The sequence below is a fragment of the Bufo gargarizans genome, chromosome 2 (assembly GCF_014858855.1).
Source record: "Bufo gargarizans isolate SCDJY-AF-19 chromosome 2, ASM1485885v1, whole genome shotgun sequence".
NCBI lineage: Eukaryota > Metazoa > Chordata > Amphibia > Anura > Bufonidae > Bufo > Bufo gargarizans.
Window position 1 is genome coordinate 666,830,899 of NC_058081.1, and position 25,993 is coordinate 666,856,891.

The 25,993-nt window shown below is 42.0% G+C and overlaps 1 protein-coding gene across 4 annotated transcripts in view; it reads left to right on the forward strand.

The window, feature by feature from the left end:
• Positions 1 to 25,993, forward strand: part of NCAM1 (neural cell adhesion molecule 1) — a 415,621-nt gene that overhangs the window by 314,504 nt on the left and 75,124 nt on the right. For 2 of the 4 annotated variants that reach the window (XM_044282273.1, XM_044282276.1), the window contains exons 10-15: positions 17,003 to 17,187; positions 17,682 to 17,778; positions 17,945 to 18,115; positions 19,087 to 19,218; positions 20,252 to 20,266; positions 24,369 to 24,404. In XM_044282273.1, the coding sequence (XP_044138208.1) occupies positions 17,003 to 17,187; positions 17,682 to 17,778; positions 17,945 to 18,115; positions 19,087 to 19,218; positions 20,252 to 20,266; positions 24,369 to 24,404 (636 nt within the window). The remainder of the gene's footprint in view (positions 1 to 17,002; positions 17,188 to 17,681; positions 17,779 to 17,944; positions 18,116 to 19,086; positions 19,219 to 20,251; positions 20,267 to 24,368; positions 24,405 to 25,993) is intronic. The other 2 variants (XM_044282274.1, XM_044282275.1) reach the window with 1 other exon arrangement.

Genomic DNA, 25,993 nt, shown 5'->3' on the forward strand with positions numbered 1-25,993 from the left:
TTGCTGGTGACACTGTTGAGGATTTATTCAAAATTGAATCAGACAAAAAAGAGTGGTAGGACAGCACCACTTACTTGAATTCATTCAAGAGGCTTTGCGGCGGTGCTCGTGACGTCAGGTCCCGGCCTCATGGACCCCACAAATACCAGAAAAAGCGAAGAAGGTCACGGCACTCCAAAGGCTATTCAGTGTTTTTTATTACACCACAAAATCAGCAGCAACGTTTCGACAATAGTCTTTTTCAAGCTACAAACATGTTCACAAATGACTCACAATATATAAGGGTACTAATTCATACCAATTACCCAGTGAATGTGCATTAACACAAATCCCACCCCTTCTCAGGTACATACAATCATATAACTAATTAATCAACCATCGTGTATATTTAATATGAGGCTTACCAAGCGTTCACATGTGCGGCTGTCACTGTGTAGTGCATCCATGGCGAGCGGCGTCTTCCGCATACGTATGCGCCTGCGCGAACATCCTAACGGGATTCACATACATCTCAACGTCATCTAAGCAGTCACATGACCATTGGCGCTGTTCTCGGTCATCTGACTGGTGACGTGTCTAAGCGTCTACTCGCTGTCATAGTAACCACAGGTCCTATAAGGGAAAACCTTCCTATCCTGTAGATTCCTTCGTTGGATATTATTTTTAATACACACTGAGGATTTACACAGACGCCGGTCACCATGGGCGCAATATCAGAGAGACAGCCTTATTAAACAACAATAGAAAATAAACAAAAACAGCGACGAGAGAACCGATCACAGCAGGCCATCTATAAAACCTCAGTCATAGCTAAATTGCGGTTCAGTACACCAACTGTAAATATGTCAGGCGGAGACACATGATCTCACACATAAATATGATCACGTAAAGAGAGATCAAAAAAAGGAATCAACATGAGATCCCATTGGAGGAATTTCAGAAAAGATCCTACTAGTAAAACAACACAGGGCTGTGCAAACAGTGTGGTCCTCCCAATATTCATTTAATTGGAAAAATATTATTCAAGAGTGGCAAGTGTGAACATAAAGGTTGAGATCCCGTGCTATACACGGTGCAAAGTAATCAGACCCACCCGAGTGCTGATAGCCAGGGGTGTAGCAGTACGATATGCTCAAAATCACACTGTCCACTGTTGTTGGACAGGGAGTACTAGGGCCACAACCATCGTCCCCCCTCTATCAAAAGAGGGACCACCGATGTGTGCCCCCGCATGGTCTGGGCCCCACCGTCAGGTGGACCCCTACCTTGCTTACCCCCAAGGTCTCCTACACAGATCTAAGAACTCCAATAAAAAACAACCTATGTCACCAGCCATCCAGATTCCTCTGTCTGAATAAAATAGCCTCCAAAACGGATAATGTAGGATCTAGTCAAATTGTCAGTTTAATGAATAATGTGTTTCCGCCACACATAATCAGTTAGTGGAACCTAATGCACAACACGTGCAATAATATAATAACCTGCTGGACGGCTCCCAGGTCACTGTTCCCATCCTTCGCGTACATCCCGCGTGGATGCCTCATCTATTAGTGAAAAACACAAAAATACAACAAGAAAAGTAAAATTTAAAATTTATAATCTCGATTATATATCGGGTACTGTTACTTATTACATATAAAAACCCTTTCTCTTCACATCCTGTTAGACGACTCAGAAGAGAGAACCCACCTTGAACTCCCGATTGAGTCCCTTGGGCTCAATGGTGTCCAACTCAAAGATCCATCTGAGTTCCAGACGTTTCAAGAGTCGTTCCCGATCGCCCCCTCTCTGAGGCGCGGGAACGCCATCAATAACCCTAAACCTCAACTGTGCAACGGTGTGCTTGAATCTGTAAAAATGTTCTGGGACCGGGAGTTCACTCTCCAGATTTCCAGACGTGCTCTCCATTTTCGTAAACAGTTTCCGAATGGAATACCTGTGTTGGTTGATTCTCAATTTGCAGGCCTGTGTGGTCTCACCCACATAGATGAGACCACACGGGCACTGCAATGTATAGATCACAAATTCAGAAGAGCACGTGTAGAAACCCTTTATATCATACCTCTTCCCACTATGTGGATGGAAAAAGGTTTGTCCCTTCTGTACATTATTGCAATTGCAACAGTTGAGGCAGGGATAGCATCCCTTTCTGGAGAGGCGTGACTTGTCAGGCCTCTGCAGAAAGGAATGCACCAACTGATCTCCAAGATTTTTAGACCTTCTGTAGGACATAAGCGGTGGTGTCTGAAACTCGGCAATGTCTGGGAAAGAACGTGTCAGGATCGACCAATTTCGTCTGAGCGAATCTGTTATTTGTTTGCTCAAAACCGAATGTGTGGACACAAAGGGTAATCTCTTATTATCAGTTTTAATTCTGGTCGAGGTCAACAAATGCGTCCTTGTATGTTGTCTGACTTTGTCAAGATGTCTCTGAACCAACTTTTTGGGATACCTTCTGGCTATGAACTTAGAGCTCATTGCCTGCAATCCCTCATCCATTTTTTCATCATCTGAGATGATGCGTCTCACCCTTAGAAGTTGACTATATGGAAGAGAACTCAGCATGTTCTTAGGGTGAGCGCTGTCGAAACGTAACATACTATTTCGATCCGTTGGTTTGACAAAAATGTCTGTTTGAAGACCGCTTTCAGCCACATAGACTGATGTGTCTAGAAATTGTATGGAGTGCAACGAATCCACCCTAGTGAACTTCAGTTGTGTATGGACACTATTGATTAAGTCATGAAACTCTCCTAACTCCACATCAGTCCCTGACCATATGAGGAAGATGTCGTCTATATACCTCATCCACCCGGACACATAATGGAACAGGGTGGATGGGTATATAAACGACTCTTCCACATATGTCATATAGATGTTGGCATATGTCGGGGCCATATTAGACCCCATGGCAGTCCCACGATTTTGGATATAAAACTTTTGGTCAAAGCTAAAATAGTTACTCGTCAGCAGGATCTCCAACAGTGAGCTGACAAATTCACATACTATAGCGGGATGGTCAGTTTGTTGCAAGGCCCACTGCACCGCTTCCAAGCCTTTTTCATGTTCAATGCAGGTATATAGACTGGTGACGTCGAAGGACACCAGTCTATCACCCGCACCGAACGTCAACTGTTGGATCCTGTTGAGGAATTCAGTCGTATCCCTCACATATGACTTCGCCCCCGTTGCCGCAGACCTCAACACTTTGTCGATGAACACAGCCGCAGAGGCAAAGACGGAATCTATACCAGCCACTATGGGACGTCCTGGCGGGTTGTATAGATCTTTGTGTATCTTTGGTAAGACATATAGGGTGGGCGTCACTGGATGTTTCTCTATCAGATAGCTATGGAGTTTTACATCTATGATGTTATTAGCATAAGCATTATCTACCAGTATTTTTATTTTTTTCATCACACCGAATTTCGGATCTTCATTGACTTGTCTATACACTTCTGTGTCTTGCAGTTGTTTTTCAATTTCACTGACATATTGTGTAGTGTTCATAACCACAATTGCCCCTCCCTTGTCGGCTGCCTTAATCGTAAGCTCTTTACGCCGACCAAGGGAGGTCAATGCAACTTTTTCATCCTTGGTCAGGTTAGAACCGGAGACACCATCATTCTGTTGTCTCAATCTAGTGACATCCGACCGGACCAAGGATACAAAAGTGTCTATTGCTTTGTGGTATATCGGGGGTTGGAAATCACTCTTAATGTGTAGCCCCAAATCAGTCAATCTTAAAATACTGTGCTCAGTGTCATCAGAGGCCCCGGGAGGAGGTCCCTCCCTGGGTCTTTGAGTCTGATCATTGAAAAAAACTTTTAACTTAATCCGCCTAAAGAAATGTAACAAATCAATTTCATTTTGGAACCAGTCAACCATGGATGTAGGGCAAAAAGACAATCCCTTATTCAATACTCTTAATTCCACATCAGTGAGGTCATAAGAGGAAATATTTACCACCAATTGAGTCCCATTCATTGTGCCGACTTCTGTGCACCTCTTCTCCCCTGCTGTGACACAGGTGTTTTGGTTCCCACCGGTGGTTTGGCTGACCGCGTTGAGCGGATATTCCTGGTTGTTCCTTCTATGCTGGTGATGTTTGCGTCCTCCCCTGCGTCTTCCCCTGTGTCCCTTAGGGGTCCCGATCCTAAAAAATCAGTCCCATTGATGCCCTCAGTGGAGGAGTCCGTATCCGTGAAGTCTGTACGACGTCCCCTTGGTCTCTGGAATCTGCGTTTTTTCTGTGACCTGAATTTATTGACCTCTGGTTGTGTTCTTTTATAGATGTTCCCCTTGGTGTAATCCTCCTCATCTCTAGACCACTTCTGCCTTTTAGTCTCCTCAATATTAAGGCGATATTTATGAAGATCTCCTTTGATTTGGTCAAGGAATTTTTCATATTCCTGTGCGCTGGTGATTGATTTTAGTCGCTCCTCGTGCTCCTGCACCCTTGTATTAATTTTTATTGTGTCCTTCTGTAAGAACTCCATGTTCAATAACATAATGTCCATGGAGAACCGATTCGCAATTTCCATGAATTTATTTAGGAATTCTTGATTCTCAGGAAACAAAATTGGTCTGAGGTGAGTCCTCAGACCCCGAGGTATGCGACTCACCCTGTAGTATTCTCTTAGGGTTAGGAGATGTAGTTCCGAATTAATAAGTTGTTTTCTCTCATTCACCAACCTGCGCTTGATGGAATCAGCAGTCGGTTTGTTCAGGAAGGCTCCCTCACCCTCGTCGCCACTCAGGATGTGATTGATTTGATCACTTGAATAAACAGAGCTGTGTGGTGTAGCCATTATGCTTATGCCGCTCAAATCCATGAAAAAAACACAAAGAAACTTGTTGTTTTCAATCCATGGACAGTGTGCAAGTCCTCAGGCCCAAACGAATCAGACAAAAAAGAGTGGTAGGACAGCACCACTTACTTGAATTCATTCAAGAGGCTTTGCGGCGGTGCTCGTGACGTCAGGTCCCGGCCTCATGGACCCCACAAATACCAGAAAAAGCGAAGAAGGTCACGGCACTCCAAAGGCTATTCAGTGTTTTTTATTACACCACAAAATCAGCAGCAACGTTTCGACAATAGTCTTTTTCAAGCTACAAACATGTTCACAAATGACTCACAATATATAAGGGTACTAATTCATACCAATTACCCAGTGAATGTGCATTAACACAAATCCCACCCCTTCTCAGGTACATACAATCATATAACTAATTAATCAACCATCGTGTATATTTAATATGAGGCTTACCAAGCGTTCACATGTGCGGCTGTCACTGTGTAGTGCATCCATGGCGAGCGGCGTCTTCCGCATACGTATGCGCCTGCGCGAACATCCTAACGGGATTCACATACATCTCAACGTCATCTAAGCAGTCACATGACCATTGGCGCTGTTCTCGGTCATCTGACTGGTGACGTGTCTAAGCGTCTACTCGCTGTCATAGTAACCACAGGTCCTATAAGGGAAAACCTTCCTATCCTGTAGATTCCTTCGTTGGATATTATTTTTAATACACACTGAGGATTTACACAGACGCCGGTCACCATGGGCGCAATATCAGAGAGACAGCCTTATTAAACAACAATAGAAAATAAACAAAAACAGCGACGAGAGAACCGATCACAGCAGGCCATCTATAAAACCTCAGTCATAGCTAAATTGCGGTTCAGTACACCAACTGTAAATATGTCAGGCGGAGACACATGATCTCACACATAAATATGATCACGTAAAGAGAGATCAAAAAAAGGAATCAACATGAGATCCCATTGGAGGAATTTCAGAAAAGATCCTACTAGTAAAACAACACAGGGCTGTGCAAACAGTGTGGTCCTCCCAATATTCATTTAATTGGAAAAATATTATTCAAGAGTGGCAAGTGTGAACATAAAGGTTGAGATCCCGTGCTATACACGGTGCAAAGTAATCAGACCCACCCGAGTGCTGATAGCCAGGGGTGTAGCAGTACGATATGCTCAAAATCACACTGTCCACTGTTGTTGGACAGGGAGTACTAGGGCCACAACCATCGTCCCCCCTCTATCAAAAGAGGGACCACCGATGTGTGCCCCCGCATGGTCTGGGCCCCACCGTCAGGTGGACCCCTACCTTGCTTACCCCCAAGGTCTCCTACACAGATCTAAGAACTCCAATAAAAAACAACCTATGTCACCAGCCATCCAGATTCCTCTGTCTGAATAAAATAGCCTCCAAAACGGATAATGTAGGATCTAGTCAAATTGTCAGTTTAATGAATAATGTGTTTCCGCCACACATAATCAGTTAGTGGAACCTAATGCACAACACGTGCAATAATATAATAACCTGCTGGACGGCTCCCAGGTCACTGTTCCCATCCTTCGCGTACATCCCGCGTGGATGCCTCATCTATTAGTGAAAAACACAAAAATACAACAAGAAAAGTAAAATTTAAAATTTATAATCTCGATTATATATCGGGTACTGTTACTTATTACATATAAAAACCCTTTCTCTTCACATCCTGTTAGACGACTCAGAAGAGAGAACCCACCTTGAACTCCCGATTGAGTCCCTTGGGCTCAATGGTGTCCAACTCAAAGATCCATCTGAGTTCCAGACGTTTCAAGAGTCGTTCCCGATCGCCCCCTCTCTGAGGCGCGGGAACGCCATCAATAACCCTAAACCTCAACTGTGCAACGGTGTGCTTGAATCTGTAAAAATGTTCTGGGACCGGGAGTTCACTCTCCAGATTTCCAGACGTGCTCTCCATTTTCGTAAACAGTTTCCGAATGGAATACCTGTGTTGGTTGATTCTCAATTTGCAGGCCTGTGTGGTCTCACCCACATAGATGAGACCACACGGGCACTGCAATGTATAGATCACAAATTCAGAAGAGCACGTGTAGAAACCCTTTATATCATACCTCTTCCCACTATGTGGATGGAAAAAGGTTTGTCCCTTCTGTACATTATTGCAATTGCAACAGTTGAGGCAGGGATAGCATCCCTTTCTGGAGAGGCGTGACTTGTCAGGCCTCTGCAGAAAGGAATGCACCAACTGATCTCCAAGATTTTTAGACCTTCTGTAGGACATAAGCGGTGGTGCTTCAAAATTGAAGGCATACTGAACCAGCATGGCTACCACAGCATCTTGCAGCGGCATGCTATTCCATCCGGTTTGCGTTTAGTTGGACCATCATTTATTTTTCAACAGGACAATGACCCCAAACACACCTCCAGGCTGTATAAGGGCTATTTGACCATGAAGGAGAGTGATGGGGTGTTGCGCCAGATGACCTGGCCTCCACAGTCACCGGACCTGAACCCAATCGAGATGGTTTGGGGTGAGCTGGACCACAGAGTGAAGGCAAAAGGGCCAACAAGTTATAAGCATCTCTGTGAACTCCTTCAAGAATGTTGGAAGACCATTTCAGGTGACTACCTCTTGAAGCTCATCAAGAGAATGCCAAGAGTGTGCAAAGCAGTAATCAAAGCAAAAGGTGGCTACTTTGAAGAACCTAGAATATGACATATGTTCAGTTGTTTCACACTTTTTTGTTATGTATATAATTCCACATGTGTTAATTCATAGTTTTGATGCCTTCAGTGTGAATCTACAATTTTCATAGTCATGAAAATAAAGAAAACTCTTTGAATGAGAAGGTGTGTCCAAACTTTTGGTCTGTACTGTACTGTATATATATATATATATATATATATAGAGAGAGAGAGAGAGACAGAGAGAGAGAGCAGTCAACTAATGTGAGAAGTATAAGGTATAACAGTGCAGTGTGTACAGATATATGTGGTCATTTATATATTATGGTCACTATGTGATGTACATGAGGTAATATTGGTTGTAACTGCAGTACTGTATATATGAGTGAGATATGAGTAAAAATAGGTAATGGGGGGCAAATGAAGAGAAAGGAGGAAGACCTCCTCTTACCACTCCATTATAGTTTCAGCGGAGAGCTCATCTTCCATGCTGTTGGGGTTGAAGGACCTGTGATCATGTTCTGCTGTGCAGTTCTTTTACTAGATACACAGAACCTGTAATGATGATGTAATCACAGGTCCTGGAAGATTCTTCTATCTAACCATTCTTTTTGCAGTTCCTTTACTGTATGCACTGTATGATGTCACCACAGGTCCTTTAGCTTTCTCCATTAATGGTAGGGATACTATTCTGGGGCTGGGGCCTATCCTCCACTCAGGCCCCTTTTCCCCAAGGGCCCACTAGCAGCTGAGTGGTTTGCCTCTATTGGAGGTATACAACTAGTATCATACTATCCATTAGTGCGTCTTTATAATAGTTGTATCATGAATACAGCCTCCTTCCAAATGCTTTAGAAGTCCACATGGATGTGATGTCAGGACTCCCCCTCAATCTGGCTCTTGCTGTGGAGGTTACTGCATGCTGTTTATTGCCCTTCCATCTTTAACCTGGAAGAGGTTGTCTTGACAAGACCACCACTGTAAAGAGTTTTTCATTTTTTTCCCCTAGAGATACACCGCTCTGGCCATTCTGGAACTGCCTCTTTCTGCTACAATGGAGAGCATCTTCTGCTCTGTTCATGCAATACATATATTTTGCCTGCAGTGTCCCCTGTCTTGTGAATAAATGCCATGACATGACCACCCTACCAATAACAGCTGATCAGCAGAAATTAAAGGAGCCTGACCTGCACCCATAGCCTTTACAGCTTTTTATTTCCATTTAAAAGTTTAGTTTTATAACACATCTCTTTTAATTTACTAAATAACACCCAATTAAAGAAGCACTCTGGCACGTGCACACTTTCCTATGTAAACAGAGGATCAATGTTTCCTGCGTGGCTGACTTTTTGTGAACTACAGTATTACAAACCGGATTCCAAAAAAGTTGGGACACTATACAAATCGTGAATAATAACTGAATGCAATGATGTGGAGGTGCCAACTTCTAATATTTTATTCAGAATAGAACATAAATCACGGAACAAAAGTTTAAACTGAGAAAATGTACCATTTTAAGGGAAAAATATGTTAAATCAGAATTTCATGGTGTCGACAAATCCCAAAGAAGTTGGGACAAGGCCATTTTCACCACTGTGTGGCATCTCCCCTTCTTCTTACAACACTCAACAGACGTCTGGGGACCGAGGAGACCAGTTTCTCAAGTTTAGAAATAGGAATGCTCTCCCATTCTTGTCTAATACAGGCCTCTAACTGTTCAATCGTCTTGGGCCTTCTTTGTTGCACCTTCCTCTTTATGATGCGCCAAATGTTCTCTATAGGTGAAAGATCTGGACTGCAGACTGGCCATTTCAGTACCCGGATCCTTCTCCTACGCAGCCATGATGTTGTGATTGATGCAGAATGTGGTCTGGCATTATCTTGTTGAAAAATGCAGAGTCTTCCCTGAAAGAGATGACGTCTGGATGGGAGCATATGTTGTTCTAGAACCTGAATATATTTTTCTGCATTGATGGTGCCTTTCCAGACAGGCAAGCTGCCCATGCCACACGCACTCATGCAACCCCGATACCATCAGAGATGCAGGCTTCTGAACTGAGCGTTGATAACAACTTGGGTTGTCCTTGTCCTCTTTGGTCCGGATGACATGGCGTCCCAGATTTCAAAAAAGAACTTTGAATCGTGACTCGTCTGACCACAGAACAGTCTTCCATTTTGCAACACTCAATTTTAAATGATCCCTGGCCCAGTGAAAACGCCTGAGCTTGTGGATCTTGCTTAGAAATGGCTTCTTCTTTGCACTGTAGAGTTTCAGCTGGCAACGGCGGATGGCACGGTGGATTGTGTTCACTGACAATGGTTTCTGGAAGTATTCCTGAGCCCATTCTGTGATTTCCTTTACAGTAGCATTCCTGTTTGTGGTGCAGTGTCGTTTAAGGGCCCGGAGATCACGGGCATCCAGTATGGTTTTACGGCCTTGACCCTTACGCACAGAGATTGTTCCAGATTCTCTGAATCTTCGGATGATGTTATGCACAGTTGATGATGATAGATGCAAAGTCTTTGCAATTTTTCGCTGGGTAACACCTTTCTGATATTGCTCCACTATCTTTCTGCCCAACATTGTGGGAATTGGTGATCCTCTACCCATCTTGGCTTCTGAGAGACATTGCCACTCTTAGAAGCTCTTTTTATACCCAATCATGCTGCCAATTGACCTAATTAGTGTTAATTGGTCTTCCAGCTTGTGGCGAAACCAACCTCGCCACTGGCTTTTGGAGGGGGCTGTTTGAAGGCCTCTTGCCTCAGGATTATGGCCCATGCTAACTTTTGAACCCCTGAACCTATTCCGGTGAATTTTGGATAGGTTTGTCCCCAAGTTATACTGTTTAAATTGATGTAAGTTATATGTATGGACAATGTAACCTCACAAAGTTGTAACAACTTATAATAAGTGTAACTTGTCAGCTTGGGAGGAATATGCTAGGTGTGGTTCTATTGTCCCATTGTCCCATTGTGTGTTTAAATGGTGATGTCTGTCCTGTTGTCTCCACATGTGTATTGGTGATCTCCCCTTTGTCCTGAGAGATAATTGGATTGCCCCCGGTTGTCTCCCAGCAGAGGGGAGGAAACCATGATGCATTGTGGGGATATGTTGTATCTGTCCTGTGTCGCAGTCTCCCTTCTGGTCCTCTAGGGGGCGGGAACGATTGATTGCTGTATTTACATTGTGTGTGTTGTGAATTACTGATTGGTTGGATTTGAAAAACCCTGTGGGCAGTACTATGTTTGTTTTTTTATCAATAAAAGAGGCTGTACTTGAAGTACAGTCAGAGCACTGCTTGACCCTCAACACGGAGCCTTGTCTCGTTCTTGGGGGGATTCCCTGTATGCTGTTGGAGACTGATTGCCAGGAGTGTAAGCTGACTGATACGCTTTTCCTGTTCGTCTGACTGGCAGCTACTTGCGAGGTTCCAGTTTGGAGTGCTATTTTGTATCCAGTTCGGGAGGTTGGTGTTCTGCAGTAGCTGTGCCTGTCTCTCGGAAAGGGGCATATTGCTGAAACGGTGCCGTTACAGTGGTGGCAAGCAGCGGGATCGTTCCTACAGCCAGAAGGACAGCTACAGGAGACACCATTTCTTTGGATTTTACAATTTAAGGGCAACGCATGTCTCAGTACAGTGACCCTAAAAGCACCAGGATGGAACCAGCAGTGGAGTACAGATACTCTATGGAGGAATTTGACCGTATGATGTGGTTGAGGCTGAACTTCTTCGGACCCAATCCAGCTGAGAAATACGTGAAGTTCGTGAGGAGTCTAGTGTCTAAGACCCTACTATACCGGGCAGAAGGTGACGGTCAGCTGCCACGTTGGGTGGACCTCCATCGGAAGTTACGGTTGCGGGACAGTGGGAGCCTAGTCTCCATTCCCCAGCGGCAGTGTGAAATGCAGGGAGAGGAGAGCAACGGCCTCCCTCCCCAGCGGCAGGCTGAGTTACAGGGGGCAGAGGTAGTTGTTCCTGCCCCCAGCAGCAGAGTGATGTGCCGGGAAGTCAGTGTGAAATGCAGGGAGAGGAGAGCAGCGGCCTCCCTCCCCAGCGGCAGGCTGAGTTACAGGGGGCAGAGGTAGTTGTTCCTGCCCCCCAGCAGCAGCATGATTTTTTGGGAATTGGGAGCCGAGTCTCCATTCCCCAGCGGCAGACGGAGTTACAGGGGGCAGAGACAGTCGGTCCTGTCCCCCAGCGGCAGAGTGTCCTACAGGGAATAGAGAGCCCAGTCTCCTTTCCCCAGCAGCAGGACACTGTATTGGGAGCGGGGGCGGTCGTTCACCCTCCCCAGCGGCTGGAAGTATGTATGGGAGAGGAGCACGTTACCCCCTCTTCCCAGCGGCAGCTTAACGCACCAAGGGGAGACAGTAAGCCCCACAACAGTGCAGATGGGACCGTGGTCTCTGCACTTACAGCACAGGGGGTAGGGACAGTCGGTCCTGTCCCCCAGCAACAGGGCTGTTTAGCCAAAGGGGAGACAGTCGGTTTCCCCCTCCGACAACCAGACTCCAGCCAGGCTTCTTCCGTGGTAGCGCTGGCACCAGGGCAGAGTACCGCTGATCCCTGCCCACAAAGCAACCTCCACTCCAAGCCAGGGAGCAACTCAGAGACCGGGAGTACCAGCTACAGATATAATCTTGGTGGATTCACTGAACAGAGACAGGCTACGGAATTCAGCAGGTCCAGTATTGGGTTGTGGGTGGGCTGCCAGACTAACTCAGGTACCGACCGGCGTGAGGTCAGGTATCTGGTTAGTCTTCCCTGGGGGGGGGGGGGGAGATGTGTGGCGAAACCAACCTCGCCACTGGCTTTTGGAGGGGGCTGTTTGAAGACCTCTTGCCTCAGGATTATGGCTCATGCTAACTTTTGAACCCCTGAACCTATTCCGGTGAATTTTGGATAGGTTTGTCCCCAAGTTATACTGTTTAAATTGATGTAAGTTATATGTATGGACAATGTAACCTCACAAAGTTGTAACAACTTATAATAAGTGTAACTTGTCAGCTTGGGAGGAATATGCTAGGTGTGGTTCTATTGTCCCATTGTGTGTTTAAATGGTGATGTCTGTCCTGTTGTCTCCACATGTGTATTGGTGATCTCCCCTTTGTCCTGAGAGATAATTGGATTGCCCCCGGTTGTCTCCCAGCAGAGGGGAGGAAACCATGATGCATTGTGGGGATATGTTGTATCTGTCCTGTGTCGCAGTCTCCCTTCTGGTCCTCTAGGGGGCGGGAACGATTGATTGCTGTATTTACATTGTGTGTGTTGTGAATTACTGATTGGTTGGATTTCAAAACCCTGTGGGCAGTACTATGTTTGTTTTTTTATCAATAAAAGAGGCTGTACTTGAAGTACAGTCAGAGCACTGCTTGACCCTGATCACGGAGCCTTGTCTCGTTCTTGGGGGGATTCCCTGTATGCTGTTGGAGACTGATTGCCAGGAGTGTAAGCTGACTGATACGCTTTTCCTGTTTGTCTGACTGGCAGCTACTTGCGAGGTTCCAGTTTGGAGTGCTATTTTGTATCCAGTTCGGGAGGTTGGTGTTCTGCAGTAGCTGTGCCTGTCTCTCGGAAAGGGGCATATCGCCTAAACGGATTTTAACCCCTTGTCTGCTGAAACGGTCCGTTACACAGCTCTTCGTTATGCTCAAATTTACTTTTTTCAGCCTCTTATTTGCTACTTGTCCCAACTTTTTGGGGATTTGTTGACACTATGAAAATTTAAATCAACGTATTTTTCCTTTAAAATGATACATTTACTCGGATTAAACGTTTGATCTGTCATCTACGTTCTATTACAAATAAAATATTGACATTTGCCATCTCCACATCATTGCATTCAGTTTTTATTCACAATTTGTTTAGTGTCTCAACTTTTTTGGAATCCGGTTTGTACATCCATTACCTATCAAATCCCTCCTGGCAGTTCTCAGGCACCACCCATCTCTACCCTCCTTATTTCTCTGTATGTTCCTTTAATCACAGAGTGCTGCTGAAGATATCATTACTGGGTTATCTGAGGGACAAGGAGTGCAGGGTTATAGTACATGAGTCCACACTAGGGTTGCACGATGCATCAAAATATCAATACTATTTTGACACTTTGATGACCTCTTTGGTTCAATACTGACATTGTCAGTGTTTCAGTACTAGGCTTCACTAAGCAGGAGTCAGGGCCGGGGGAGAGTACAGGAACCCTGGAGGTGGCAGGGGTGAGAGCCAAGGCAGGGCACAGGAACCAAATAGGTGGCAGCGGCGGTGAGAGCCAGGGTAGGATGCCGGAACACAGGATACAGCTGGGGCGAAAGAGTGCATGAAGAGGTTATTTACTATTAATTTGAGGCACGTAGAGGTTCAAAATTAATAACACCATGTGTCTCACGTTATTTCCAAGTAAACCCCTCATGTACCTCGCACCCCATGTAGCCCATTATGTGAGGAGGTACTTAATGGGGTCGGTTACTATTAATGTGAGGCACGTGGTTTTATCACTTTGGCCCTTCATGTAGCTCACATTAATTATTTATATGTATATAATATAAATATGTACTTAACCCTATAATGACCGGTCACAAAACCGAAAATCCCTGTAGGGGTACTACTTTTTGGAACTAAAAGGTATAAACCAGGAATGTCCAAAGTGCGGCCCTCCAGCTGTTGCGAAACTACAACTCCCAGCATGCCTGGATAGCTTACAGCTATTAGGGCATGCTGGGAGTTGTAGTTTTGCAACAGCTGGAGGGCCGCAGTTTGGACATGCCTGGTATAAACTTTATTAAATCAATTTAAAACATGGTCTTAAATGAACCATAACCCCACAAACATTAAAACTATCAGATGATCGTGCTGATTACTAAGTTGCTTTTAATTGTAAGCCCCTCAACAATGTAGCGAAGAGGGAAGAGGAGGAGTGGGAGGAGCGTGAACAGTTGTCACCTTTTGTATGCAGTTACAAAGGGTGGGGACTAGTGTTAGGCGCAATCCTTTTTAGGCAGGTTTTCAGTGCTTAGATCTAGGTGCATGCAAACATTACAAGGTGGAAAACGCAATGAGTGTAATTGCATGAGGATGTGTGTGAATGTTCTAGCCTCCAGACAGTTCAGGGGCAGTGAATGAGCAATGCACTCATGAGTTTAGACAGTGGAGATAAGAATATATAAATGATGTCTCCTAATTATGGACACATCTGCACTCTGTGCATTGTAACTGCATACAAAAGGTGACAACTGTTCACGCTCCTCCCACTCCTCCTCTCCCCTCTTCGCTACATTGTTGAGGGGCTTACAATTAAAAGCAACTTAGTAATCAGCACGATCACCTGATAGTTTTAATATTTGAGGGGTTGTTTTAAATTGATTTAATAAAGTCTATTCCCTTTAGTTCCAAAAAGTAGTACCCCTGCAGGGAATTTCGGTTTTGTGACCGGTTGTTTATTGAGGATTTACCTCCCGAGGGTCTCTACTAGGGCCCATTTAGAAGTGTCCTAACCCTATAATGTATCTCACACACTAACTGCTCCAAGTGCTTCTTTAAGGGACCACTTCCAGCTCATCATGCTACATAAAGCAAGGTACATATGACTATTATATCACAACTTGCTGATTGTATAGTAAGAAGTAGCAGCATATTCAGAGTATAATGTATAAGGTAGGAGGATGAGGGAACGTTGACTTTGCATGATTATATTTTGCGGACAATAGGTCTAATTTTAATGTGGTTTCGTGCTGTGGGAGCGCCATGTACTTTCTGCGCTGCTGAACTTAGATTTTGTTTCATGCTGCTGCTCAGAATGAGCTTGTGGTTAGATGAAGTATGTGAAGAGTAAGAAAGCTTACAGTATAAACATGCTTTATGCCTCGTTATATTGCATCTTGTAATGACAGAAGCAGTCTGTTACTGCTGTCCTCCTGCAATGGTTTACGACATAAAATATATTTATATTGACTCTCCACCCAAATAATAAAACCTTACACATGCCCATACATCATCTGCTCTCATGGTTGTCTTATTTACTATTCCATGTGTTGGAGCAGTGGTTTATGCTCCAGGACTGCTCTTCCTTTGAGAGTTGCAATTGCGGTCATCCATTTTGCAGTTAATAGAGCATTATCTTCTTCTCATCCAATCGCCCAGCCTGATACTAGTAAATACAGTGAAAGATCTATTAAATTGAATGCAAGGGAAAAGGTGTGACATTTAAAATTCCAGCCCCTGTTTTGCAGAATCACTTTGGGATCTGAACCTGATTGATTGCTTTAGACAGTCCTTTCTCACAGTGCTTTGTATCGGGTTTCCTAAATCCTCCTCTGTAAGAGCAGCAGTTTTGTAATGTGTGTCTACTCTCCCTCATCTCTGCCATAGTCTATCACCTGGACCTGGGCCTATATTCTTAAACTTAGGAACATGCACATTGCCAGCAAAGAATGAAAACTCTTGAACCAGTGAGAAAATTTGCTATAGCATATAGTTTTATATATATATATATATATATATATATATATACTGTGTGTGTGTATGTATATATATATATATATATAAGCAAAAAAACTGAACAGCACCTCCTGAGACAAATCGCAGGCTACCCGTCAATAATACAGCAAACTAATAAAGTAGCAGCACACCACTAAATGCACTAAGACTGAGTATACAGGTGAATGTGTGAACAGGGTCAAATACATGAAGCCAATATTTACTGCAAATGCAGTGAAGAAGCTCTTAGCGCATATTATTGATTAAAAAAAAACGGAACAGCACCTCCTGAGACAAATCGCAGTTGCTATTTTATTAGTTTGCTATATAGATATATATATATATATATATATATATATATATACACAGTATTAGGAAATAAAAAATAATAAAAGTTCACCGTAAGGCACAACTATTTATCAATAGATAGCTGCAATACTCATTTACATAAATCTGATCATGCGTATGGGGAGTCAGATATTTAAATCAATGTGAAGATTGAGATTAAAATTTGTTAATTTGGTCTGCTCACCCATAAATGATACCAATGTTTAGTGCATTTTTAAGATTTTGTACCAAAAAAACAAACAAACTAGCAGTTGCAAAAACTTACTGGCTCGTCTGACATTTTGCTTATAGTGGAAAAGATAATAATCACTATATATTATATCAGAAATCTCATAGAAATTATGCTAAAAAAACATAATTTCCAACAGAAGAGGAGCAATAAATAACGTGCAAACAATAATACCATATGACCACCGTTAGAATATCTGCTGTTAGCAATATAAAACATGCCAAAAACCCATAATCAGAGAATAAACAAAAAAAAAAGCTGAATAGATCCAGGTTAAGGAGGTAAAATTCATCACAAAAAAAGCTCTGAATCCCTCATAGCAGGAATGTCACTATGTGAATGGCTATTTATGCATTTAGGTTTGGATAAACAATTTGGTTCTTTTATTTTTCTGTCTGAACGTGTGCACAAATATTAATGGTAATAATTATTGTTATTTTTTTTAGATGCTCCCAAAATAAAGGGCCCATTGGTCATTTATACCTGGGAGGGAAATCCAGTTAACATTACCTGTGAAGTCCTTGCCTATCCTACTGCAAGAGTGTCCTGGTTGAGGGATGGACAACTCCTGCCCAGTTCCAACTCCTCCAACATCAAGATCTACAGTAGTCCGTTTGCCAGCAGTCTCGAGGTACAAATGCCAAAACATCCATAGCTATCTATTTATTTATTTTTACAGAAAAGCTGAAAGAAAAAGAATATAGATGCCATTACTGCTCCCACAGGACTTGTCGGCCAGCTTACTATAGTCCTGAACTGTGTTAGCCTAGGGTCACATCTGCATTGAAAGCTCTGTGAGATTTTATGGGATCAAAACAACCCCAATATAAGTCAGTTTCATGCACACATTCAACAATGCATTGTGGTTTCCATTGTAAACAGTGTGACACAGTCCTACTACCATATTCTTCAGGTTTCTCAGGATTTCACTGAAAGCAAAATACTGAAAGATTCACTGTTTTTTGAAAGTTTTGGGATAAGTCCAGTTTAACATGTGTGCTTTGAAAGAATTTATGGTTTCATACATGATGGCATTTCAGTGCTGGGGGTAGTATTACATTTCATCCTTTGTGGGCTTCATCAACTGTGTAGACATATTTTCAAGTGAATGTCCATCATCAACAGATCAACCCTGACTCTGAAAGTGATTTTGGAAACTACAATTGCACTGCAGTCAACAGCGTTGGACAGGAGTCTTCTGAGTTCATTCTCGTACAAGCAGGTGAGTAACCATCTGAGGAATAATCTGAGTTTCATGTAGAGCAGTAACTAGCACCAGAAGAGTCACTCAGGTTTAGCTTTTACTGAAAAGATGAAGTCATGTTAAGAGCTTGTTTTATCACCTTTATAGAGAAATTGAAGTACTGTATATCGTCATGTTTTGGCAGAAACCCCCTCATCACCAACAATCGTTAGGGTGGAGTCTTACTCGAGCACTGCTATGGTCGAATTTGAAGAACCAGACTCTACCGGTGGAGTACCCATCCTCAAGTACAAGGCAGAATGGAGACCGACAGGAGCAGAGAAATGGCAGACTTCTAACTTCAGTGCCCGGGATGGTAATTTAAGAGACCATATTTAATTTGTGTTTTCAGGCATGACATTACAAACTAAGTTCACATTTTATTCACCCTTTGTGTTGTAACCTGACAAATGGTCAATTAATTAAATGCAAATCAGTTTGTGAACAATAAAATCATCTTCATCTTATAAAGCACATTGGACTATTCACCCACTGCTTCCCCCTTCCTCACCATGTGTAGGAGACCATTGCTACTTTTCCTTCTACAACATTTTTTATACTGTTTTTCATACCTATTAGACCCTGCTCTGTTAAAGGATATAGGCACCATTGTAGCAAGTTTTTATTGCATTGGCTGTAATATATATTAAAAAACATATGCAATTGTTTTCATAAAAATTTTGCTCTGTTTATAGCTCGCCTTTGTCTTTATAGCTTGCAAGTATTCTCCCACATTGCAGGCTGCTCAGTCCAGTTCATGGTGAAATCGATCAGATTGATCTCTGGCTACTCAGTCTGTAGCCCCTCTCTCTGCTCCCCTCAACCCAAATCTCAGCTGACATCTTTGCGACCAAAGATGTCAACTTTATGAGCGCTCAAGAGAGCAGAGATTGGGGCTGCAGATTGAGCCGATAGAGAGCTTCTCTGATGGATTTCACACTGAACAGGGCTGAGCATCTTGCAATGTTTGAGAGTAAATGTGGCCACAGAAGACAGACAAATCAAATTTATTAATAAAAAAAAAAACAATTGAAAATATGTTGTTCATCCCATAATACCGCCAGTACAATAAATAATCACCAAGAGATATCCATAGATAGCATTGAAAGCCAAGTTCCACTTGAAACAAGGCACAGACGACTGATAGCAACAAGACCACCATCTCAGTTTTCCTATTTCCTGAATAGGAAAAGTTAGACAACCCCTTTATGTCCTGTAATTGTTAAAATATTATACAAGCAACAATTTCTCTTACTGTTCAACCCTATTTATGGTGTTTGTTTACAGAAAGTACAGAGAGTGCAATCACAATCGGAGGTCTTAGGCCTGAGACGTCATATGTTGTCAAACTGTCAGCTATCAATGGCAAAGGCATTGGAGAGACATCCCCATCTTTTGAGTTTGTGACCCAGCCAGTCCGTAAGTGATTTTAGAGCTTTATAGTAATATGCTATATGTATATATGTATCCTGTGTTTTACAGGTGCGGTTCCTATAGCTGTCCTTTGTGGTGACATGTATTTACTCTTACTAAATGTATAGATTGGGTCTTTTATTCTAGGGATTATGCAGTGATACAAAGCTAATTTAATATCTGATCAGAAAAGCCCCAAATAAAGGGTAAAGGTATATTTTAGATACTATTGGATGTCCTAACTTTAAAGTGGACATAACTTCCCCACTTAGAACTTGAATCGTTAAGATTGGATTCACACCTACAGTTATGCTACAGATTTTTATTCAGTTTGTCTGGATATAAAAAGAAGGAAAGGCATAGAGAAAAAAAACCACTCCTGGCTTTGGACTAAAACTGCATGTGTGAATCCAGCCTAAGATTCTAAAGAAGGCTTTGTGTAGATAGTAGAAGTCTCTTTATACTTTATCCTGGCCCGTCTGAAAGGAATGATTTTTTTTATAGGATGCAAATCAAAATAATTGCTAGAAATGATAATAGAAGTATCGTGAATGTGTTTTTCTATCGGATTATAATGGTTTAGTTGCACAGAAATATTTACCCTCTTCATCCGTTTCCCACTAGTACAACGATTATGGGTTTTAGCAAGGCAATTCTTTATTTAACATTTGTCACATCTTATACAAATGAATAGAAGCAGTTTTTGTTTCTGTTGAATAATCCGGGGAAGGGATTTTTCTACAATTTGCCATATTTTTTCATTTTTACATTGTTTTTAAGTTCAACAAGTTTTGAGCTTGCGCTTATTTAAGTTCACTCTGGTGCCATTTTTTTTGGCATATACACAATGATAGGTTATCACATAATGTTGATATAGTATTTCATTTTCATTGGGTTCCATTGCATTATGTGTTCACATATTGGCTTTACATTCGTCCTTTCTTTTGTTGTCTCTTTGGCTCCATCTCACTTGCATTCTCTTTTATTTCGAACCATCTCTCTCCTTTCCATCTGTCTGCCACCCTTTGGAATACCACAGATTTTTCACATCCACGTAAGTGCCTCTTTGCAATCTCTCTCTTTCCATGACATCCATTGCATCACTGAGTCTGGCTCTTCCAGTAGCACACAAGGGTTTAAGAGGACATGAAATGCGTTGGAATGGGGGTGCAGTACAGTATATACAGATTGGTGTAGTATTTTGTAAGTAAGCGGTCTTTACTATGGGACAGTATTGCATTTGTAAATCGCTCATATGTAAACGGGGGTTAAAGAATATTTAGCCCTCAAAAAATATTTATATTCATACATAGATGTAAAAAATTACTTTGGTCCAAGATCATCATGGCATAACATAAAATAAAAGTGTATTTTAAATGGTAGAACTCCCACCCTACTTCATGTAGACCTGAGACGTAACAGTTGCCTTTATAGATACCTGACTTTTCTGCTTATGGTGTCAGTGATAGTAGCTCCTCAGACCAAGAGGAGACTCGATCAGCATTTAACAACTTTGTCCAACTTGTAGTGGGCCAGGGCATATTCTTCATTGGATGCTTTACGTGGTAAATAAAATACGTAGGACAGGTATTTATTCTACCCATTGTGTTAGTGGCCCATGATACTCTAGATGGGATGTTTTGCCACACTAATCAAGCTTCAGCAAGTGAACATTCAGTTCTTGAAGGTGACATATGGCAATCAGGAAAAAGATCAAGCATAAGGATCTTATCTACTTCGACTAGGGTCAAATTATGACAATTGGGATAGCACCTTTAAAACAGTAGGTGGTGTTTCCCGTACCCAGTGGCTAGGACCTTCCAAAAGTGATCCACGGAAAGAAAACTAGTTAACCAACAGGATCATGGCCGCCGAAAGGCTTATTGATGTGCATGGGAAGCAAATGCAAGGCCATCTGGTCTGATGCCATAGAGCTGTTGTAACAGAAATTTCTGAAACTGATAATTTTGGACACTTTAAGTAGTCTGCTGTCAAGTGAACGGCACAAAGCTTTTTTGGAGACACGAAGGGGACCTGCATAATATCACGCAGGTGGCTTTAATGTTACAGCTGATCAGTGTATAACAAATAATTTTGAAGTGTGAACATAAACACAGCTAATGACCTACAGTCCTTACAGGGCTGTACCAGGGCAGCGTTCACTGTAGAAATGGCTGGTGTGTAACAGTCTTTGAAGTTTTCCCTTTGATGTGTTAGAAAAGAACAGTCTTCTACTGCCATGGGGATAGTCACTACAGGAGGCTTCTGGCTTAAGGTTCTCTTTGCCATCTCCAAAGCAGAAATGCCACTGATGACAAACAAGAAAGGTGTATACGAATATCCTTCCAGGGCTCTTATAAGTTCTGATCTGTGAAGAATATGGCTACATCCAAACTTCATGTAAAGAATAAAAAGCCTCCAACAGAGAACCGAGATTTATGATGTCTCCAGTAAACAAGTCAAGATGACTTAAGATAGCCTCGGTTTGAGTCAAATACTTTTTTTTTTTTTTTTCTCCAGATCATGACACACATAAACTGTGCTATATTCACTCATGTAGCACTTTGTCAGCTTTGAATGAGAACTGAAGATTTATAGATAGTGAGCAGTGATAGGTGAGGGCTACTTATTGATACCAGCTCGGAACTCTTTATTTCTTCACTATAAAAATAGAAAGTGTATTTTGCACATATTGTTGAAACGTTTACCACTGCTTAGTTTCGTGAACATGAGGTTCTTACTTCACATTTTGATCCAAGTCTGAAAACTAACCTGACCCCTCCTGGCTATCTGTGGAAGAGGTCATTAGTATATGCCTACTGTGGACACCAATGCAACCAACAGGTCTTTATACAGCGACCACAAGAGGTACAATTATATAGAAATAGTGGACAGGCACTCTATTTATGGGTTCATGAAAAGACGGTTTTATTTATAAAAACAATATATTAATAAAAAATATCAGCAATTAATATTAGTTAGTTAGTGAATATAGCAGCAATAAATAACAATAACAATATAGCAGCAGTTAATGGATGGCACTTGATGAATAAGAGCAATGTTCATATAGTTGCAATAAAGGTTTTTTATATAGTCTCCCCTTGTATAGACCACTGATTAGTGGAGCAATGTTGCAACAATGTTCTTAATGACAATCTTCTTAGTAGCTAAAAATGTCTTCTTATCTTTCTTTTCTATATCGTGCAGATAATCCAGTTTAGCTTATAAAGTCTCTATTATATGTATTCAATATTTCACTCACGATTAAGCTGTTTCTCTGGTGCGGCGTCCCGCTCCTGTTTTGAAAAACAGACTGACTTTTTGTGATTCGGATCCTTCAGTTTCAGCTTGTTCAGTGGTCGGCGTGCCACATGCTATGGCGGCGTATCTCTTAGTTGTTAGTTCGCCCCTTCAATGTTCAGGTCGCCTCTTGACCCCTTTGTTTCAGCTGTTAGGACTCCGCTTTGTAAGTAACAGGTCAGTTTCGTGAGTGTCTTGAATTTGGTTCTTCTTAGAGCGCTCCAGTGATGTAAATCTGTTCAAAGTATGCTGTTTCAATCAGCATACTTTGAACAGATTTACATCACTGGAGCGCTCTAAGAAGAACCAAATTCAAGACACTCACGAAACTGACCTGTTACTTACAAAGCGGAGTCCTAACAGCTGAAACAAAGGGGTCAAGAGGCGACCTGAACATTGAAGGGGCGAACTAACAACTAAGAGATACGCCGCCATAGCATGTGGCACGCCGACCACTGAACAAGCTGAAACTGAAGGATCCGAATCACAAAAAGTCAGTCTGTTTTTCAAAACAGGAGCGGGACGCCGCACCAGAGAAACAGCTTAATCGTGAGTGAAATATTGAATACATATAATAGAGACTTTATAAGCTAAACTGGATTATCTGCACGATATAGAAAAGAAAGATAAGAAGACATTTTTAGCTACTAAGAAGATTGTCATTAAGAACATTGTTGCAACATTGCTCCACTAATCAGTGGTCTATACAAGGGGAGACTATATAAAAAACCTTTATTGCAACTATATGAACATTGCTCTTATTCATCAAGTGCCATCCATTAACTGCTGCTATATTGTTATTGTTATTTATTGCTGCTATATTCACTAACTAACTAATATTAATTGCTGATATTTTTTATTAATATATTGTTTTTATAAATAAAACCGTCTTTTCATGAACCCATAAATAGAGTGCCTGTCCACTATTTCTATATAATTTTAAATCCACTTTTTATTGACGAGGGTGAGTCAATTTGGACAAGAGCACCTGCTACCAGAAAAACCAGTGGAGAGCCGCCTTTATCTGTGTTACACAAGAGGTACAACCCAGCATCCTGACAATGTTATACCATAGCAAAGATGGCCACCAAAGAGCCCCTAACTTTTGATGCCAGATTAGTGTACAGATGTGTCCTTCCAGGGGTTATGTGAGTTACAGCCTATCAAGGCTTTTGCTTTAATGCTGCAAAAATGTAATGAACTTGTATTGTGAGAAATTGAAGTCCTTAACAAGATTTGCAGAACGATAAGGTTGGACACATACAGTATGTTTATTACATCTGTAAGTGACTTGGCTGCTAGTATATATTGACCTTTTAGATTGACACTAGCAGTGTAATCGCAGATGTATAGCTCTAGCAGAGTCACATTGTTGACTTACTGCCGCATACACGCTAAGTGCTAAACGGCACATTCAGCACTCTTGCACTGGCAGATTAACAGGTCGGTTGTGGCATACTGTTATTAAGGGTACCTCAAATGTTGTCTGATACACAGCCTGTGTCTCCCTAAATCTCATTTGGCAAGAAAACAGACTGCCATCAACATTGGAGGAAAGCTGTAAAAGAAAACTAAAGAAAAAACCCTGTCCTTTAATTAAAATCTCAGGTCTTCACTGCTAGTGCATCAGGCTCTTGAATACATCTTACATGCTGCACCACTGCATTATGCCCTATGCAGATGTATCTAAGAATAGTCAGTATCTCATAAGATGTGCAGCACCAACAGTGAAGAAACCATGTAAGTAGCTGTTTTACAGCATTGGTCTAGTTCTGTCCTCAGGGTATTGAATGTTGTGTCCATATAGTTGATCAAACACAAGATCAATGTGGTTGAAGACTCTTGTATTCCCCTAGGAACAGTGCCACCGGCAAGCACAACTGAGTATCCTAGTGAGTAGAGGGTCACGATGGTGGGCTGTTTGCTGTGTGCATGTCAATATAACAGTTCTCCATGATCGCATGTTTTGCTTATTGGAAACATAGGGCATAAGACTTCATAATAGTGAAGGAGAGTTGTAATTTGAATCCACTAACGTAGAATTAGCCCCATATAGGGTAGATTCGGATCACTTACCATATACATAGAGGTATTATTTCAAACTAATGGGCCATAATTATAAACATATAATGTAATGGTGACCTATTGGTTAGCAAGGGTTCACCCACCAGGGTTTTAGTGCAACAGCAACCTCCAAACTTCCCATAGTTGTAGGTAAATTGGCAAAGCAGATATTGGCAGCAATGAGCCATCTGCCAAAATGTTTCTCGTCAAGTTTGTGAGGTGCACTGTTTTCTTGGTAGACCTTTGTTGACTTTTACTCCCATAGTAACAATAAGGGTTGCCTCATCTTGAGACATTAGTGGCATATTGCTAAGATATACATCCAATGTCAGATATGCATCCCACCTCTGGGACCTGCACCTATCTCCAGAACGGGACCCTCGAAGTGAGCAGAGAGCAACCGCCCTTGTTCAGTATGCTCTCAATTCATTTCTATGGGACTTCCGAAAATAGCCAAGCTATTTAGGTATTGAATGTAGGGTCATACTGCAAGGCCTAGTATAGTTTACCTAGATGATTTTTGTTGCTGTGGTATATGTCTGAATTATCTAACTGCAAGAGCCTAACAAAATTATAGCAGTATACAAACATAAAAATTATAACAACTAAAATATTCTCAGCATGTCTTACCCATTCTGAGTTGTGTATATTACAGTATGTCATGTTAGTCAGGTCTGTTATTCAATGGGTTATTAGAGCGTTATGATTTGCTGACTCCATAATGAGCTGTGTGTGGCGTGTTATGCATGAGGTGTTCTGTGCAGCCTTGGTGTGAAGATGAAGAGCGGACAACTGCAGCTTATTGTGATTGATCTTGGCTGCATGAGGTTGAAGAAGTGGTTCCTCATAACTCTAAATCAAATCATATCATTTATTGCCTCTTAAAGCAAGAGACACACGGCATATCAAAACCCAGAAATATATGCTCTTGAGCCTCTTCCCAGTGGTGAAAAGATAAAGCAGTAGTCTTGTGGATAAAAAACAGAGGTTATGAAATATTCATGCGTAATGTACGATATTTGGTTAAGACAAGCGTGAAGTTTGCACACATACTGTCTCTAACATAGTATAGAAATATATTTCTGTCCTGGAGCACTGTTCTACTAGCGAGTTCTATATACTGGTATCCTCAGAATGTGCACACGGCGCTTATCAAAAAGCCAAGAATTGGGTGTGGCTATTGCTTCTCAGATGTTCACTTTAAAAATAATACAGTGATAAAGCAGTATGTGGTACATTTCTTTGGATTAAATATTGGATGAGTCATCATGTCCCTGATTAATGGAACCATCTCATTCGATTTTATTGAAAACAGTGTAATGCTTAAAGTGTCTCTGTCTCCAGGATCAACCCTATTAAATCAGACATACTGGCTGGTAGAGCTCACCGTGTTGAAATGAAAACAATACCTTTCTTT